The sequence below is a fragment of the Thunnus thynnus genome, chromosome 6 (genome assembly GCF_963924715.1).
Source record: "Thunnus thynnus chromosome 6, fThuThy2.1, whole genome shotgun sequence".
Lineage (NCBI taxonomy): Eukaryota > Metazoa > Chordata > Actinopteri > Scombriformes > Scombridae > Thunnus > Thunnus thynnus.
This window is the reverse complement of record NC_089522.1, coordinates 2,824,411-2,845,005: the sequence shown is the minus strand read 5'-3', so window position 1 is coordinate 2,845,005 and position 20,595 is coordinate 2,824,411. Positions and strand designations below refer to the sequence as shown.

The window sequence follows — 20,595 nt, the reverse complement described above, 5'->3', positions numbered from 1 at the left end:
CTACAAAGCCTTCAGTAACATTGCACTTCCCTGTCACACAAAAAAGGTAATTGTGAATGCAGCATTGACCCATTCACTGATCAGTGTTGAATCTAAGATCTTGAAAGTGTGGAACAAATTTAAAGCACCAGACTGTTCTTTTAGTCAACATAATGACCCGCCAAGTCAAAAAATGTTGATACTGAATGTATCTGCTAAATGTTCACAAAGAACATATTTTACTTGTTTTCCCTTCAATCATTGCTCTTGTAATACAGAATCTGCTCGTAGCAACTAAAGCATAATTAAACATTTTTATAGTTATGTTTAGGCACTCACGTGTGGTTAAGGTTAGGGTTTTATTCATACAAAGTAAACTGTACTATATGTTGGACACTGGTGTTCCTAATCACAGTGGCATGTAATAGGGGTAATCCACTTTAAATAGGTTATATGGTGGAGTTGCCTTTCTTACTTTTAATCTGGTGTTTTTGCTGCTTTTAGAATTTAAGTTGCATTCACATTCACAATGCCTTCACAGGCTGGCTCTCTGATTTGATCACAAGCCAAACAACTCAAACAGGTTTGGCACATTACAGTAAGACAGTTGGCACTGCTCCCGCTTGATCTGTTTGATAATGAATTGCAATGCAAAAGTCACTAGTTTCCTCTTTTTTGACACCCCGTTTTTTACAAAAATACAAATGTTGACCAGTGAACCAGAAGAACCACATTTCAATGAGTATTGCATTAATTGTTAAGTAAACTAGTGTCTAATTACTCTTTACCCAGGCCTCTTGTGAAGTGTGAAACTGGAAAAATGTCAGAAAAGGCTACTATAATTTGTTATTGAAGTGCAAAAAGGGAACAAGGAAGTCAAATCATTTACAATGTCAGTAAATGCTGTCTTAGTATTTATCTTTGTGCTCATAATTCACTACACTGGTATAAAAGAATGAGGAAGTCACAAAAAGGGAACACACATTCTCATACAATCAAACAGGTACAGACCCACGCAGTCTCCACCGTAGGATCTTAAGAGAGCAGCACCTATCGTAAGATTTGTTTAGAGTTTTAGAGCTTTGCCATACTATATCGGCAATGTCATATTACCATCCTGTAAATCATTCTCCAGGGTTACATTCATAAGCATAGAGTTTTTAAAAAACTTATTTAAATTCAGGTTTTGCTCTCTTAAAAGTATCGATGGATCCTGATTTGCTCCTGAATCAGCCTGTCAGACCACATGCTGGAAACCGTCTATCAAGGACGTTGACTCAAAGCTGTTCTGAGAACAACCTGAAGTTTATCTGTGAGTTTAAGCCTGGTGATGAGGATTACATCGTCAATATGGATTTTGGGTCTGTGTCAGTGATCCTCCCTGCACAGTGCAGTGTCCACCAGCTACGACTACGCATCTGCATGCAGGTAGGTAAACCACTGGGAAAATTGGGTGGCCTGTTGTTCAAAAGTGTGTTTATAATTTTATTGGGGTTTTTTTTGCTCTCTTTCTGATGGTTTTATGAATCTTTTTTTTTTCAATATGCACATCATCCTTCAGTCCACTACTTTTGTCCAGAGTGAAATATTACAACAATTCCCCAGAGGATGATTCCTAATGATATGTGTGATCCTCTGACCTTTCATCTAGCGCCACACTCTGTGTGTGTTGTTATCCGAGTGTCTCTGTTCTGTGTTTTGATAGCTGCATGTGCATGTTAGTGCGTGTGAAACCCTCCATGTCCATTTCCAACGTGGCAGCTGTGTCACAAACTTTCTCAAATTACAGCTAAACAGTAAATTAAATGTGTTGAAGGGTTTGTTATGGTATGTTTAAAATATGTAAGACAAGGGTACCTACTTTCTACCCTCTGTTTTCTTCTTGCCTTGGAACCAATGCGAGCAGTAGATCCTGGAGCCTTTTTTAATTTAATTCAGACTCTCAAACTTGTGTAAACTTTTTCCACTGCTTTTTTATATTCTAGTTGTGTGGTTCCATTATGTATTTTTTACTCTGCATTTAAGCATTGTCACTGTGAACCTGTTGGCATGCTGATTTTAGTATTTAGTAGAGCCTCACAGACCTGCTAATTTGACTGTTGACTCTTAGTCTTGTTTAAACATATGATTAAGCTGCCACGATCAACATTTCTCAAACATTTGTTTCTATGCCTTCAGGCACAGGAGCAGAATTGCCATCCAGACCCACTTGCAATATTGGACCCAGAGAAATACACTCTTCTATATGCCAGGGGAGAAGACTGGTATGAGGCCTATGATGACTGTCAGGTTATCAGGACATTAGACATTCCATGGTCATGTGACGACTCTGGCTGTCTATCAGCACACATAGTGGTAAAACCGTTGGTGGCAGTTGATTCAGAGGAGAAGCAGAAACAGCAGCAGTTTCTGGCTTACCTGATTGGACATGACCTAGAGAAAGAAGCATCTGACAGACTTGGTGAGCTCACATTCACCCGCAGGAAACTGGCATCTCCGAGAAGACAAGAGCTAAGGAATCGGGATGACAAGTTATATGCCACAGAGCCTTGGATAACATGCACCCCTGTCCCAAACGACTTACAAGACAAGCTAAACAGAAAGCTCCCTGTCACCCTCCATTACATGAGCCAGATCAGCTTCAGCATTCAAGTTGATTTTAATGCAACACCTAATGTCCTTCTTAAGGTTTTTAGAAGAGTGATGGCAGACCAGAGGTGTGATTATGTCATTTCTGATAGTCTGGCGTTGAAAGTCTCAGGGAGGGAGGAGTATTTATCTGGAAACTACCCCCTCAGTGATTTCCATTGGGTTCGACAGTGCTTGAGAACCAATCAGGACCTCCACCTGTCTGTGGTCCCTGTGTCACAGCTTGTCGAGGAAACTGTCAGGTTCGTGGACTGGCCGCTTGTTGACAGTTTCAGTGGCCAGTTCAGCTCCCACGAAGATCTCCGCCTTGAAGGGAAGGATGTGGAGGACATCTTCATGATATCCTTGTGGGACTGCAACAGAAAATTCCGAGTCAAACTGCTTGGCTTTGACATCCCAAAACTTCCAAACAAATGCCCTCAGTCTGTTTATGTAGAAGCCTCTATTCTTTATGGTAACAAGGTTCTCTCTTCAGTGTCTTCCATTTCCAAGGCCTTTGCAGACGAAGTACTGTGGAATGAGTGGCTTGACTTTGACGTTCTCCTCAGGGATCTGCCACGTGGAGCCAAGCTGGGTTTCACTATTAATGCTAGTGGTAATGACAGCTCCCCTGTAGCCAAAGACCCAAAGTCGCCATTGTCTTCAGTCAATAAAGCACCAGACCAGCAGAAAGGGAAGGGAAAGGTGCTCTACTTTGTCAATCTTCTCCTCATAGATCACAGGTCAGTTACTTCTTAAAAATATAAATAATATTTTTTGTTCTATTCTAAATGCTCTGCCAGCTGGCGGAGATGAAGACCCTTTTTCTCCATGTTAATAGCACAAAACTATTAACAATACATTTCATGCACCCCCCATCACCCAAAAACTAGCATAGAGTTATTAATAACAAAGGTAATGATACAGAAAGGTAATGTTCTTGTAACATCCCCAGTCACTGTAATGGTACTGATACAGAAAGATCCATATCAGACAAAGCATCATTAAGCTGTGTGGGGTTAATCATGGTCTATCAATAATTAAGAACAAATATTTTTACATTGTGAATAATTGTCATCTCAGGGATGACATTCAATCTTGTTCATCCCTGCAGGTCCGTCCTCAGCCAGGGCCCCTACACCCTGCACATGTGGTCCTACCTTGACCTGGAGGAAGAGGCCATTACCTACCAGGCAGACAAGCTGTCCTCTGCTACTAACCCAGACATATCTGAGTCAATGGCTATCAGCTTCCTTCTGGACCGCTACAGCTTCCCTGTAGTTCTCCCAAACAGCTTTAGCCCCTCTGAATGTTCTGATAGTCCCACCTCCAAACTTTCCCCAACCAAATCTACTGCATCTTGTCCTGAACCCTCCTCCTCACCCTCCTCATCCCCATCTACCTTTCCTAGCCCAGATCCTTCCTCCCTGCATGTGAAACCTTTCCAGGGCCAATCGAAGGACAGTGTAACCCTCAGATCCCCATCTCCAGTGTTCAACACAAACAAGGCTTGCCTCAGAAGATTCCGGGAGGAGAGCGTCCGCTATGCCTCCAGCCTGCCACACTTTCTGCGCAATGTAGATTGGATGAACCGCGGAGTGGTTGAAGATGTCCACTGGCTACTGGGAAACTGGGATCCTGGTGATCTGGACTTAACAGTGGCCCTGGAGCTGTTGAGCATGGACTTTGCAGATGTGACAGTCAGGAGATTAGCGGTCCAGAGACTGGAGAGTCTGTCAAATGATGATGTATTGAAGTATTTGCTGCAGCTAGTGCAGGTATGTGTTTGTATCTGGCCAGAATGATTTGTCAAAATAGGAGTGGGAGACTCGGTAAAGGTGTGTGTGTGTGTGTTTGTGTGTGCAGAAAATATATAAATCATAAACTTTATTTACTGTATATAGCACCTTTTACACCTGTTACAAAAGTGCTTTACAAAGGAAAAACAAAATTCAGCACCAAAATATGATGAAATCCAGCAAATGAAAGTAAAATACATATACTAAAGACAAGATTTACTAAGTGATTTAAAAGATGCTACAGATTATGCAAGTCCGAGACTTTCAGGCAGAGCTGAGGGGCCCTGACTGTCTCCCTCAGTCTTGACCTGGGCCTGAACAGCCAGAAGAGCCCTTGCCTAATGATTTGAGGCTGCCTTCTGGCTCGTAGGAGAGCAGCAGTTCAGCAATATAACTAGGAGCCAGCCGATGAAGTGCTTTAAATGTAATCAACAAAATCTTTAAATCTACACTAAAACTGATGGTTAACCAGTGAAGAGAAGCCAGAATAGGCCTGATATAATCTTGTCTCTTTGCTGTTTATTTCATAATTATTTTAATGACATGGTTGTGCTGTCACCAATACCCACCTTATTACTGCTACCTTACTTTGTTGAGGTTATGTTTTTGGTTTGATTGTTAGGTATTTTAGATATTTATTGTAAGGCTGGATTACAAACTAGCCAGAATGCCCAATATGTCAATGTTGTGTTTGTAGCTTGTTGCATTGCCCCTATATGGACCAAAAAAAATCAATGAATGCTGGCATAAATGTGGGTCCCAAACTGGGCTAAAATATAGTTGTGTTTTAAGACCTATATTATTTTACTTTGTATTGTGTTTAAAAGGTTCACGCAGTCAAATGATCTCATTTGATATGTGGAAAACTTGGTGCCATGTAGTACTCCAAGACTGTCGAGAAAAACGACAGTGTCAGTCACCTCAGCAAATGCCTGAAAATGACATTTCTTTATGTTCACGTGACAAAGCCTTCTAGCAGTCACACGAATTATGACTCTTGTCCATTGTGAGCAAGAAGGAAGTCTCTTTATACATTCTCTCTCTATGTGGGTGTGAATACATCCAATAGTATGGGAATACATTCTACCATTTGACTTTAAAAGCAAATACTGTGCATATTGTATGAGAGGGCATCTAAGAATATTTAAATTTATATTTACTAGAGGACTCATGTTTCTGTGGAGATGTTCTATGAGGTTGAGACTGCAGACCGGTGACATTACTTACAGACTTGTCCTGTTTATTCATAGACCCTCAAAGTGGAACCTTATCATGACAGTTTCCTCGCTCGGTACCTCATCCAAAGAGCTCTGCAGGTGAGTCCTAATACTCAGTGTTCGCAACACATATCATACTATATTAGGATTAGTATACAAGGATGTAAGTAGTATATCATTTTGCTGATTTTGTTGACATTTCCCCCCATTACAGTTGTGCACTGTTGCTTTGTTGTTTTGAAAATAACTGATAATTAATGCATTGTGTCTTTGAAAAGCTTTGAGTACATTTTATTTTTACTGAAAGATTAAAATTGCGTACATTAATAATTTATTGTCATTAAAGTGAATGGCAATTGACATGTTTCAGTAATGAGTTTTGTCCACTGTGTACAAGCATGTAACTAACCTCTACACACAGCCTAGTGTGTTGTGTTTAAAGATGATACTGTCTGTTTTGCACAGCTAAGTAGGTTACAAATACAGATTGAGCACTACTGGAAAATTTCATTTATCATTAAAAAACAATCAAGCAAGCAAACAAACAAACAACAACAACAAAAACTCTGCAGGCTCTGCAAGTGTATTAAAATACCTCCTAAAAATGTAATTTCAGTATTAACTCTGCAGGTTAATACACACACTGTGTGCAAGTGTACAGAATAATTACAGTAACTGAAGACATAATAAGAGAAAAATACTTAAATAATATATGCTAAGGTTCTTTCTTATGGATAGGGAATTTAGGGAGACATGTTTTAGGACATATAAAAATCCTCTGCATAGAATAATAAATTCTGTCTGACATGTTTTGCCACAAAAAATGTTAAGTTACCTTAAAAATCCTTAAAATGACAACTACTCCCTCTCCCTCATTGAAAAGTCCAGAATCTATGAATATGCAAATATTTTCCATTTCCTAAGTTAAAACTACTGGACACAAGCTGTCTCTTACTTCACTGAAATGTCCATTCTCAGTGTTTCTGCTCTGGAAGCTTCAAGTTTCCACATCACACTTGTGTAAATTGTATACTAGCCCTGTTGTGGTGCTTGTAGGTACGCCCCTTAAACTCAGATTTAAGCTGAGCACAGAAAAACTTTCCACTTTCAGTAGACAAATGTGAAAACAGCCTTCTAGTGTCAAACTCTGCACATACATCATTCTGCACGGTGACGTTAAAACATCCAACTTAAGGAGTAATAAGCAAAACAAATTTTTGACTGGAGGGGGACTTGAAGTTAAAACATAAACACAGTTATTCAACAGTGATCCTAAAATTTGCTAATTTGGGGGCCGTAAACTGCCATTTATTTCTCTTAAACCTCATGATATGATAAACAAAAATATCAACAGTCCTGTCATTATAATTTAATTTCTCCAATGCTGTGTGACTCTATGGGTGTACTGTGGCACTTCTGTTTATGCAGTCCATGCTGACTGTATCCTCTTTCACTGCAGAGCAAGAGAATTGGCCACTTCTTCTTCTGGTATGTCCGCAGCGAGGTGGCCGGGTGTCCGTATTTCCGCCAACGCATGGCTGTGATTCTGGAGGCCTACCTGCTGGGCTGTGGTCAGGCCATGCTCGACAGCTTCAACCAGCAGGTCCAGGCTGTGGAGGCTCTACAGGAGGTCGTTACAATCATTAAGAAACTCTACCCTGACAAGACCGACCTCCCTACTACAGGTGGGACACATCCAGGGACTTAACTGGAGTCAAAAAAATATAATTAAAGGGCTGCTCCATCGATTTAGTGTTGCAGTTGGTTAAAAGATTTAAAATTGATGCATCAGAGGCTGAGACATCCTGATTTTTAGCTGCTAATACATGTGAAGCTCCAAAAACACTAAACTCTAGATTTCCCATAATGAAACGCACACACACACACGCAAAAAGACAAAACACAAGCAAAAAAACATCATCAGTTTGACAAATGCTGCAAAGTGAGGACACAAAAAGGACACAAAATGTGCTGCACATACAGAAAACGCAACCAAAACATGCTTTAAAATAACATATAATAATACAAATAACCCTGTATTAATTCTATTAAATAAAATAAGGGTACATTATGATATTGAGGGTCCTATTTTCCTGAAATAGGGTGTTGGTGCAGATCCAAGTCTTAATTCCTGGCATATGGCATGTGTTGGTGTGGTCAACACATTTTTGCAATTTTTCTGATCATCAGCCAGGCGCGACGTGGAGAAAAGACTGATTACATTATTAGTCGGAGGAATGCATTATGCGCAAGTGGAGTCGGGGCGGGCTTCAATAATGACTAATCACATGAGCTCCTCTCATCTTCTTTAAACGCAGCAACAGGTGAAAAGGGAGAGAGAGGCTGAGTGAGAGAGAGAAATGAGTTCACCTCTGTGAAGCCCCCGAAGTTCCAAAATATACATTCAGGACACCCCAAATATTAATATCCACCATGTTTAACTATATATATTCAGCGTCTATAGTTCTAATGAATGGCAGAGTGATATTTTTAGTGATGAGGCGGTTTTCATTTGAGCACGGCTACGTGTGCTGTCATGCTGATTTGAACACGTGCTAAATGTCTAATTGACCAATCAGATTGCTTGGTCAGAACTACCTGTTGTATTATATAGGATGATTAATGCATTTATTCTGCAGTTCTACTCCTCCTCTGCATATTTGAAAGTCCTCCTTTATGCTTTTAAGTACATTCAATATCCTTAAATAAATAGATAGCCTACAAAATCAGGTTTGGAAATGTCCTGGTTAGTGTTTGAAAAGTGCAAGTTCTCACTGTTTCGTTGAAATATTTAAATGATGAATGAAGGTATCCATGTTGTGCTGAGCATGGCTGTGTTTAAACCTGTTTTAAATGTTTTCACGAACATGTTTTATTTGTTCACGGCATGTAGGACATCCGGTTGTCAGACGCTGATTATATGGATACATGTCTACACGCAGAACTGACTACTGCACATATTTTGAGATTTGACTATAAGGGGCATAGCTGAAAACTCACTGTGATGATTCTTATGACATGACTGAAAAAAATATTTCGATTCTCTAACCTGAGTTCGAACTTTTAAAATGTCTGGACAGACTTGATGGAGCTCAGGATGCAGGACAGCCGCGTTACTTCAAATCATTTTCTTGTTGAACTTGTAATCTGTGAGTAACAGCTTTCCAGTCTGATGTTTAGAAAATGCAGAACATGAATTACCGTAGATCCTGACTGATCCTGTCGCCATGTTGGAAGATTTAAATCATTAATGAAGTTTCCTCTGCTGTGCCATCCCTTTTAGGATGCAATAATAATGTGAGAAGAAAATATATAGGCCTATTATTTAAAATTGTTTGTCTATTAGGCCTTTATCAATAGAGAAAGAAAGACAGTAGGTTAATTGGTCCTTGGAGTTCAGCTAGTCATTGATTGCAAGACAACAACAGTTTGCTTGTCAGGGGCACATGAGCAGAGTATTTAAAGTATTTAAACAAATGCTGTTGTTTTTCTGGTAAAGACAGTCTCTACTGCAGATATGTTTAATATGAACATTTATCTGTTCTACACTGGTAATAAATGAAGTCTGGACAATATCACATATCTCCCAAAAACTGTTTTACACAAAATAGCTGGTTAGTTAGTTAGCATGAACATATTCAAAGGAGGTCAGGCTGGCTGACCCACAGTCACGGTGAAAGTCTCTTACTTAGAAAACAAAGATCCACACTGGCAACAGAAACACTGTTATCCATGGACGGAGCAGTATCCTGCATTACCTTACACAACTTAATTGTTGTAATTACCTTACACACACACACACACACACACACACACATACATAAAAGAGAGACAGACAAAAGAGGAGAGAGGGGGTGATAGTTCTCTATTTTCCCCAGGTGACATAAAAACGTGTATTTGTTTTAAAAATGTTTAGTAATTGTAATCTGACCCTGTTTCCATGGACCATGTGTCTATTCAAGCACTTATTATTAGTGTGTGTGTGTGTGTGTGTGTGTATGTGAATGTTAATTGAATAATACATAATACTGCTGAAATAATGATCTTAAGCAAAGAAAATTATGTTTTGTTATTAAAAAAAAACTAGTTAGACAAACACGCACTCCTCTAGCCATCAATAATTGGCTGTTGAGCAGCAGGTGTACAACACCACTTCAACCTGTCCTACATGTGGTTTTTGTTTCTTCATGTATATGAAGTGGTGCTGCACACCTGCTGCTCATCAGCCAGTGAACGATAGAAGAATGGGTTATCATGTTTAAATGCATCTTCTTTGAGTACTTTTGCAAGTAAGTTGTTCCAGGGAGTTGCTTCTTTTCCCTTTTCATGAGCTTCTTCATATTTAAAAATTTTTTGTTCCTTGGCAGGTACACCTATCCTTGAAAAGTTCACTAAACTAATTAACACTTCATTGTGTCTTTGTGTTCCTGTGTTGCCACTGTTTCAGCTCCCCTCAAACTTCAAGAGCTTCTTCGAAACAGTAATCTGCCAGATGAATTCTTGCTGCCCTTTGACCCCCGCATCAAAGTCGGAAGGATCTTGGTAGGCCTTGCCATTTGTGTGTGTGTGTGTGTGCAGACTGGGAGTGTGTTAGCGTTCAATGAAAGTGTGTTGAATTAAAAATGCAATTCTTGTTTCGTTATGTTATCGATGTGTGGCATGTTTAGTCTTTTGTGTGTGGTCCTGATGCCCCATTCAGAACATTTTGGACCACACAGTGTTTGTTTTTGGCTAGTTGGGGACGGTGTAGTTATAAGCTTAAACAGTGTATGGAATTGTTGCTCTGTCATTCACTTAGCTGCAGTTTAAAGTTTCTGACGCATTTAAACCTGTGTTGTGTGGAACAAAATCACATGGTCTCCCCTTACTGTGCCCTCAGAGACTGAGATTTAAACTGCAACTGTAGCTTAGTCTAAATCCAGCTGCAATGTCCTGTAAAAATCACTACAACCATTGGAGGTCACTGTAAGTGAGGTTTAACTTACTGCAGACATTGTTTCAGAGAGGTTTAAGGACACGTCTACGCTGATCTTTAGTGCAGTCTATCTGAATATGGTGTGAAGCAGCAATGAGTGTGAGTCAAATATTAAACACATCCCAAATATGTCTGAACATAATCAAAGCCAAACAATTTTGACAATCATTTACTTAGAGCTGTTAATGATTAACCCCAACACAAACGGAGAAACAAACCAAAGTAAATGGTTTGCAATGGGTTCTAGCTGGAATGAATTGCTGGTAAAGTCAGGATTGTTGGGCCCAGCGGCAGCACTGAAGTCCTCAACTGGTGCTGCTTCTGATACTTCTACAAAAATGACCAGAACCTCACATTTCTGTGTTCAACATTTTACTGAACAAGTGCGCATTATTACATCAAAATATCGCATGGCATTGCACTACTTACACACATCTTGTGCTAACAAAAAGTTTCTCAAGCTTACTTCCTTTTTTCTGCTTGTAACTCTGATCATAAACATTACTGCCACCTAGTGGTCTGTATTTATCACTGTTTACAATTTTTAACTCCAAATAACATAAATGCCTCCACATTTGTAATATTTAACCCTTTTAACTGTGCATTTTTAACTATATGAATTATTGTATCATTGAACTAAAGATACAACAGCTCATACTGCAGTAAAAGTACCACTATGTAAAATCAATTTTATCTGTACAGCGCTTGGAAAAACAACACAGTTTAAGTGTTTCACAAGTGCACATGCAATACAACAAAAAATGACAGTGAACTGTTAAGCTCAGCAGAAATAATACATAATGGAGTTACGCAACTTGAATGTAAAAAAAGAAGCAGTAGAAATAATCTACAGCTATGCTAGCAGCTCTGTGAGGTTGTACTTTATAGGTGCAGTGGTGCTTTGAGCTAAATGTTAATGTAAGCATGCTAACATGCTCCCAATGACAATATTACCATGCTGAGGCTAGGAAGAAATAATAATAATAATGTTCACAATCACCAGAACAAAACGTTGGCATTGAACGTTTCTTCAAACCGCAGAAACGTTGAATATATACGTTTCAACATGTGTAATATGTATCATATCAACATTTCTACAGATGTAGCATATTGACATTTCTGCCTGTTGAATAATGTTTTATGGTGTGACAACGCTGTGGTTAAGGTCTGGTTAGGTTTAAGCACAAAGACCATTTGGTTAGGGAAAGATCATGGTTTGGGTTAAAATAAAATAAAAATGGCCGATGTCTTACTAAAAACACCTGCTTTTGTCGGTTGAAACAGGAAGCAGGCATTGGTTTCGAGGTGGTTTTGAACCAATTTCCAACTTGCTGCCAAGAAACTTATTAACCAACTACCTGCCCTTCCTCCTCCTAATAGGAAAGTCAGCTCGTATAGATCGCATGTGAACTACGTCACTTTAGAAATGTTGAGATGATACATATTTTGGAAATGCTGAGATGATACGTTTTGTTGAAATGTTAATATTCTACATATTACACGTGTTGAAATGTATTCAATGTTTCTGTGGTTTGCAGAAACGTACAATGCCACCGCGACCAGGCTGTTACAATATTCACCGTATAAGTTTAGCATGTTAGCATGCTAATATTTGTTGATTAACGTCTGCACACAATTCCATGGCAAATTGTCTAATAGTTATTGAGGTACATTACTGTGCAAAAGTTTTAGGCACTAAAAGTAAAGCGAGGATGGTTTCAAAAATAATGCCATGGATAGTTTTATTAGACAATTTACATAGAAAGTTCAGTAAACAAAAGAAATTGAAATGAAATCAATATTTGGTGTGAGCACGCTTTGCCTTTAAAACAGCAGCAGTTCTTCTTGGTACACCTGTACACAGTTTTTCAGGTACTGAAAAGGCAGGTCAGTTGTTCCTGCATCTTGGAAAAGTTGCCACATTTCTTCTGTGGATTTAGGCCTCTCAGTTGTGTCTGTCTCTTCATGTAACCCTAGACTGAGATCAGGGCTCTGTGGGGGCCAAACCATCTGTTGCAGGACTCCTTGTTGTTCTTGACACTGAATAAAGGTCTTTATGACTCTGGCTATATGTTTGGGTCGTTGTCATGCTGCAGAATTAATTTGGGACCAATCAGATGCCACATTGATGGCATTGATAATGGATAAGAATCTAAACATCTAAAGTGCTTAAAACTTTTGCACAGTACTGTGTTTCAGTCTGGTTCAAAGTAGTGGACTCAAAGACCAACGTTGCCATCCCTAGAGCCATGCCACTAGAAAAAATCAACAGTGAAAACTATTTAATCATGTAATTATATCAGCCATACTGATTATATTGTCAACAATGTTAGGCCCTACATAGCATATAGAGTGGATATGAAACACGTACGGATTGTATGTGCTCTAATGCCTCATGATGGAAAAAACCAAACTGTTCTCATAAATATATTAAGGTGTTCCACATGTGTCACCCTCTTCAGGTGTGGGAGGGCAGGGTGAGGATGTTTTCAATGGCTGCACTTGGGAAAAGGTTATTTTTATTTTCTTTTGTCGACTTTTTCACATCTTATTTTAAAAACACCCCCTTTTTTGTATGTTGATATAAATGCCCCTGAAGCTCATGATGACTGAGTTAATTACTGGCATTTCATAAGCCTTTACTAGCTTAAAATGATCCATTATTACATGGAATGCACAGGAAATAAATATCCACCATAAATTCATCAGCTGCTGATGAATTCGGAGGGGTGGGGGGCAATTTTATATGCCAATAAAACAATTTGCTTTCAAAAACAAAAACCCTTGAGTGGTGTAAAGACATTTAGCATATACATAAGAGGAAGAAGTGCGCGTTTTAGCCGTGGAGTGGTTCAGAATGTGTCATTTTACCAATAAAGTTAAATTCAAATTTATAGTATTGTTCTATTGTGACAACAGATTTATGTTCTCATCAAAAACAGACAAGATATCACATGATTTACATGTGTTTCTTATGTATTTTCTTAGTATACAGAAATATAGAAAGTACCACAAAACTTAAATCTGATACAGGTTCAGATCAGTGCTGAATACTTGAAAGATTGAACACTAAAAACATTCACAGATCTAAAAGTGAAGGTTCACATCAGAAAGTATTAATGCATGTATCAAATACATGACTTACACACTCTTATCTATTATTCCCACCACCACTTCACACACACTGCCTTTTCTCCTCCTGCCTGCAGGTGTCGCTGTTGAAGCATTTTAATCAGAATTTCAATAATAGATTTTTTCCAAAGAGAGAAAAAATGTTTTATAAATAATACTGAGATTTGGTAATGGTTTATTTCAACCAAATATTCTTTTTTATATTTTGATCTCCCTTTTGAGGAGGACAGAGACACATCTTGTATGTGTTTTTGATGCACAAAGAGTCTATGTTCTTTGTATGAGTCCAGTCAATCCCTGTTGTGTTATGTGCCCTCTATTAAAATAAATATTCATGACTATATAAGCAATAATTAATGTTAAAGTTGGGGAAAAACATCTTTAGGTATAAGAGTTTAACACTCAAAAACTCAGAAGTCTCTCACGAGAAAAAACAGTGTTCAAACTCTGGCAGAAAACATGGTGTGTTACTGTATTACCTCATCACTTGTTGTAAGAAGCTGATTGATAAAACGTTCTCAGGGCCTTTTAAAATTCAGTAACACAAACAAATCTGTTCTCCTTATATCACTCTCGCCAAGCTGGACAAATGCAAGGTGATGGCCTCAAAGAAGAAACCTCTGTGGCTGGAGTTCTCTCCCATGCCGTCACCCACCTCGGCTACACCTATTGGAATAATCTTCAAAGAAGGGGACGATCTCAGACAGGACATGCTGGTCATTCAAGTGAGGGAATTTTTTTTATTTATTTAATTATTGCTTTAATTACTAAATTTGTAGTGGTGAATGTATTTCATGTTTGAGTTAAGTGACACCTGAGTCTATGTCTCTTTCTGTTCAGACACTGGTGTTGATGGACTCTATCTGGCAGGAGAAATCTCTGGACCTTAACCTTATTCCATATGGCTGCATCTCCACAGGACACAACATAGGTATCAACAGTAAAGTGGTTCAAGCCAGGGTTATAGCCAAGAGTTAAGAACAAGAGTAACAGCTTATAAAGTCAACACAACTAACCAACTAAAATAAGGGACTCAGAACCCCCCAAATCCCCACATTCCCAGAAAAAATACAGTGGACACGACCTAAGTGTCTGTAATGGTAGCTATGGCCCTGGTACAAACTTTTTTTCTTTTTTCTTTTTGAAACCAACAATTTTGGGTCTTGTGGGCTACAAATAGTTTATAATGATTTAGGCTATTTGTTTTATTTAAACCATTTATATTCCTTCATCATATTGTAGGCTTTGCACATATTGCACCTATGCCAATAAGGAAGTGCTTCCCGTCCTTTTTGTTTGTTTTCAGTTTGGAGGAAATCTCAAAATCTCGTTGGCAAATTTCAGTGAAATATGTTGTGAAGTTAAAGGGGTACTCCAGCCATTTAATATTACACTTCAATGAAGTTGAGAGGGCTTGTTTGAGATGAAAGTTTAAAAAACAGAAAGGTCAAAAGTAAAGTAGCAGAGGCTGAGCTATCCAGACATTTATAGCTGGTGTATACTCAGTCAGAACTGCTTGTCCCCCTCCCCCCCACACCTTCCCAATGTTGGACTGGGGGCTGCATCTGACAATTTCTGTAAGTTTATCTGGAACCATCAATCCATCATTCACACCAACTTCATGCCACAATTGGCTAAGTGTGCAGAGGTGAGAAAGGAGCTAGGGATTCTTTTTTTTTTTTCATTCTTTACACAACTTTTTCTGTCACTTTTCACATAAACAACCAAGTGCAACACTGTGAATGCCTTCCAGGAGAAACAGTCTGAAAATGCTCCTGTATCCATTATTCCTGTATTTAAATGATATCATCTCACCTGAAATAATATAGGCTTCCACTTCTCCATGATGATAATCACCTGCCAGGTAGTTTTTTTGAAAGTGCCTACCCATTTCCAAACAGTTTCCAAGGACGACTTCTCCGATGGTTCTGTGTAACAAGCCATCTGACGCGTCGGGTTGAAGTCAGACAACATGTCGTACAAACTACTTCTTACTAAACATAACCTGGCTCTTAGTCTTTTGGTTGTGTCACACCTCCAAAACAATGGATCTTAAACTTCCCATAATGCAACTTGATAGCATCTTTCACCTGCCTAATAAAAGTCAACATCTATCAAACTTCACAACTTTTTGAAACACAAGCTTTCTGCTGCAATTCCAATTAAACTGAGTCAAATGCAGGATGGCAAGGGATGTTGGAACATAAGAGATTAAGAGGGAGTAAGTGGACAATGCTTGATGTACAAGCACTGTGAAATACTTTGTGAATACCCCAGTAACCCAGGATCTTAGATCTGTAATTAATCTCACATTCCATGTGAATTTAATCAAATTTCTGTTCAACAGGTATGATTGAGATTGTGAGGAATGCAGTGACCATCGCTGCAGTCCAGAGGAGCCACGGAGGAACAACTGGAGCCTTCACAAATGATGCTCTGTTTGAATGGCTCAAATCCAAGTGTCCACTCCAGGAAATTGTAAGTAATATGGAATACACGGAAAAGATTTACCCAAACTCTTTTCAATTGACTGTAAATGGTGTCTAATATTATATTACAAGTAATAAAAACTCTTCTTATTTAAGAAATGTATGAAAAGGCTGAATCACACACTGGATCACAGGGGGCCATGCAGAGATGGTCATTCCTTCAAATACTGGAAACATTTATATTTTTGACTTCCCTCATACACAGATGGCAGTGAAACTTTTTTGTTAGCAAAAAACAATTCAACCTTCACCCACCTATAAAAATATTTTGTCTGAAAATAGTGTAGACCATTTGAAAAGTCTTTATTCCTTTTTATTTTCTATTATTTATTTAAAATGTTGTCATTTGCTCTCCAGCACTACAATAGTGTGGAGCGGTTTGTGAAGTCTTGTGCCGGGTACTGTGTTGCCACTTATGTACTGGGTATAGGGGACCGTCACAATGACAACATCATGATCACAGACCAAGGTATGCACCATAAATCCTTGTTTAGACACTGCATTTGTTCTTGTATTTGTACAAATGAAACCATCAATCTGTCAGTCATCATGTGTCATGTAATGGAATCTAGTACTGTAACTTCAATCTGGAGAGAATGACTGAATAATAGAAACTGATGCTCTTGTATTTCCTGGGTGTTTTAGGGAACTTGTTACACATTGACTTTGGTCACATCCTGGGTAACAGGAAGCACTTCCTTGGTGTGAGCAGGGAGCGCGTACCATTCGTCCTCACACCTGACTTCCTGTATGTCATGGGAAGAGTCAAAGGCCGCAATAGCCTCTACTTTCAACGGTTCAGGGTGAGAAGATCTGCATAGCTGTAACTGTGTTGATGTAGTCATAGTTTGTAACTATATCAGTGCTTTCCTTTGAAAAATAATGCAGACTCATTCTATATTTTTCTTATTGTCAACAAATCATATGAAAAGACCAAAAGCAACAATGTGTTGTGTGTCCATTTCTGTTTGTCGCTCTCAGCCCAAGCCCGCTTGTTCCTACTCAAGATGTAAATCTTTGAAAAGGGCTCACAAATATGTAGTTTTTTTTGTTTTTTCAAAGGTATCAGTCATTTCCTTAAACAGATTGGTTCAGTAGCTGCTGGCAAATGTTTCTCAAGCAGGAGAAAATTGAGTATATGTTAAACTATGAAACTATTTATAAACTATACTATAGCTGCAGGACAGTGTGTGTTGGATTGAGTCAAAATAAACTGCAGTGTGTGTGTTCATGGCAATGAAGAAACACATCACCCAGTGCAACAGTAGGGCTCATTGATGTATTTTTAAGTTTTTGAACAACAATGGAGCTCCATGGCACAGAGGAATAAGATATATCAGGATTTGAATGCACACACAATACTTGTTAGTAGATGAATTCATTGTTAGTTTCGGTCTCTTTGTGGAATTTGTTGTTAAATACGAAAAATACAGAAAATCACCAGGTGTCTCCACTGTAACTTTTTTGAAATGTCAGTAAATACACAGTCTGACAATATCGGAGTATTGGAGTGATTTTTCTTTGGTGCCAATGAAGGCCATGTGTCTTGCTTGCTGTGTCTTGCTGTTAATGAAATTCTTCTCCAGTTCACAGACTAATCAATCATGTATACCTTGTGTAATAGTCATAAGGTATCCAGAAAATCCAAGGCCACTGTATAACTTGTTGTACAGGAAAACAAGTGTATATACTCTCGTCTTGCTTTGCTTTCTTTCAGGACACTTGCACCCAAGCATACCTCTCCCTGCGTTCCCACTCTCGCCTGCTGGTCACCCTTTTCTCCCTCATGCTGCTCACGGGCATCCCCGAGCTGAGTGCTGCAGAGGACATGCGCTACCTGCGAGAGGCGCTCCAGGAGGAACAGAATGAGGACGAGGCCAGGGAGCATTTCCTCCAGCAAATCTCTGCGTGTGAGCAGCTGGGCTGGACTGTACAGGCCAACTGGTGGATTCACATGGTGGCAGGCATCAAATAGACTGTTGATGTAGTGCCTCAGTGCTGGGAAATGGAGAAAGTTCAAAAGTCTTTATAATTTTTGTTTTTGTTTGTTTATATATAAATGTATTGTCCAGCGTCCCTCTCCTCACTTGAGAGCCACAGGCAAGCTTTTTCAACATGATTTTAAAAGCTCTATTCCTTCCACCTTTTCAAACATTAGGTCAAAAACCATTAATACCCATTTATTTATATGTATAAGTCACAAATCCCTCATGAGAAGCATGACTGGTTAGCCAGCAGTGAGAAATGGGCAGAGGGTGTGGAGGGCAAAGTTCAAATAAAGAACTATAACCTGGAGGGTGTGTGTGAGAGAAAAATGCACATTTGTGAAGGAGAGATGTTCAATGTTCAATTTATGGAAATGTTCAACTTATGAGCTAAGTCTTTTCATCTACAGGGCCTCACTTTGGCCTGCAGGGCCTGACTCTGGCCTCCAAGGTCTCATACAAAAGATATTTTAGGTTCATGGCGCCAGGCTGGGAGATAAGGTGCTGCCCGCATTGTTTTCCAATTAGAATTTATTCTGACACCAAGTGCCCCTGTTGGTGGCGTGACCTGACCTGAGCAACTCTGTAAGAAGTGATTGTTTTCCTGTTTGTGCTAAGTTTTTGGTATGACTGTATCCATGTGTACACTGTACCAAAGACTTCTCTGATGTCAGATATTTGTTCTCAATAAACTTCATATATTCAAGTAAGCATCAACTGGAGCCTGTGGAGTCACTTCAGCAATTATTCAACAAGTACAACATTTTCCCTATCTGGTTGGGAAATTGTGGCACAGTAACCAATTACATCCGACATTTGGATCAACATAACTGCACACATCTGCCCACAGGTGGCTGCATGGGGGATTCTGTATGTTTCCACGCTAAAGGAATGATCACATTAGCTTTCCATCCAATGAAAATGCCCTACACTCAACCCCGATAGAAGGTTGGGATGTCACTCCTCTGATGTGTATAATAAATAAATATTGAGCAGAGCAATCAGAGCACGTATTGCCAGGATGAAAGTGTGATGTGACCTTACTTTAAAGGTAGAAATAAACCAGACACAGAGAGATGGGGGAACTGCTGGCTTCCATTAATTTCTAAAAGAAGCAGCAGATATCTTTGAGGAACACAGTGGGCAGGAATAGCAGAGGGCAATGTTAAAATAGATGAACTGACCTTTTTCAAACCAAATACTGATGTGGATGTTGGCTGTTAGCCTGGAAAGCATTGCTCAGGTGAGCTCTATGTGCATGTGGATGAGATTCGTTTATTGATTTGCGATAGAAAAGGTTGATTAATTTAGGAAAAATCCCAGAGTTATAAAACAAATGCAATACACCTTGCATATTTAATAGACCTTCAGGCCAGTGTGTTGTATATTTGTGAATAAAAACAGGGAGCCATTCATTCATTCATCTACAGCTTCTACTTTAGCCTGTAATGGGGCTACTGTGGTTGTCATAGAAAATTTCACACATGAGAAAACTACTTTGCATCATGACTTCTGCAATCTGCATGTTTTGTGACAATGTATTGTCATCCAAAAATTGCATGTATGAAGTGATTTGTAAGTTTAAAGGGAGTCACTCCGGCAATTTTACATGTCAAGTTCAGTTTATTCGTTGTGGGGGTTTTTTCTGCAACTTTACTAAACAACATAATTTTTACAACTTATACAGGAGGCACAGACAAGAATAACATTAAAGCAAAAAACATAACATACACAGAGCAAAAGGAGCAACATAAATAAATATATATTAACAGAAATCTAGATTTACTAAATTTACCTTCATATATGTAAAATGTAACTTAATAATAAAAAAGATTAATCATAAACATTTTGCTTCCATCTCCCACGAACGCTGAGCCTTTCTTTATTAAATAAAATTATATCTGTTGTGATGTGTCTTTAACATTTTCAAAGCATGGACTGCTTTTCTCGGTCACTGTATTTTTTATTTTTATTTTTATTTTTATTTTTTTTAGGTATTTTCACCTTTGCACTCTGTCTCTTCATTTGTCTGCGACCAAGGTACGTTTGAACCGTTTGTTTTTTTCGGTACAGTTGACACAGGCAGAAACCAGAATACGGTCGTTTTTTCGTTTTTTTAATATTGATCAAAAAGCAAAAAACACAAATTCAGCTCGATTTCTTGTTTTTCTGTTCTTACAGACAGAACTAATTTACCACTCAATGTTTCGTATTGATTGGTGGGTGGGCCTCCAGGGCCCCTTTGTTTCTGATTGGCCAGTGTGCTCTATCAGTTATGTTTGCACTCTACTCTTCAAAAGAAAGGTTCCACTTCTTTGCCTTTAGAAAATGCAATGTCAACACGAAACACAGTGCTGCTTGAGAGTTTGTGAACTCTTTAGAATGTTCTGT

General features: G+C 38.9%; 1 protein-coding gene across 1 annotated transcript; it reads left to right on the top strand.

Moving 5' to 3' along the window:
- The first annotated feature begins 1,965 nt into the window (after positions 1-1,965).
- On the top strand, positions 1,966-18,914 carry si:rp71-17i16.5 (phosphatidylinositol 4,5-bisphosphate 3-kinase catalytic subunit gamma isoform). The gene is made up of 11 exons (XM_067591297.1): positions 1,966-3,350; positions 3,722-4,385; positions 5,657-5,722; positions 7,083-7,308; positions 10,071-10,165; positions 14,312-14,455; positions 14,571-14,661; positions 16,078-16,208; positions 16,577-16,688; positions 16,865-17,022; positions 17,937-18,914. The coding sequence occupies exons 1-11, from the start codon at positions 2,104-2,106 to the stop codon at positions 18,192-18,194; spliced, it is 3,192 nt and encodes a 1,063-aa protein (XP_067447398.1). The 5' UTR covers positions 1,966-2,103; the 3' UTR covers positions 18,195-18,914.
- Positions 18,915-20,595: the final 1,681 nt, after the last annotated feature.

What these genes read in the sequence shown, in the direction of transcription:
- si:rp71-17i16.5 (XM_067591297.1), top strand. Translation starts at nt 2,104, where the DNA reads ATGATTAAGCTGCCACGATCAACATTTCTCAAACATTTGTTTCTATGC. An exon ending in AGGACATGCTGGTCATTCAA is followed by an intron (nt 14,456 to 14,570) that starts GTGAGGGAATTT and finishes CTTTCTGTTCAG; the next exon opens with ACACTGGTGTTGATGGACTC. An exon ending in CATCATGATCACAGACCAAG is followed by an intron (nt 16,689 to 16,864) that starts GTATGCACCATA and finishes TGGGTGTTTTAG; the next exon opens with GGAACTTGTTACACATTGAC.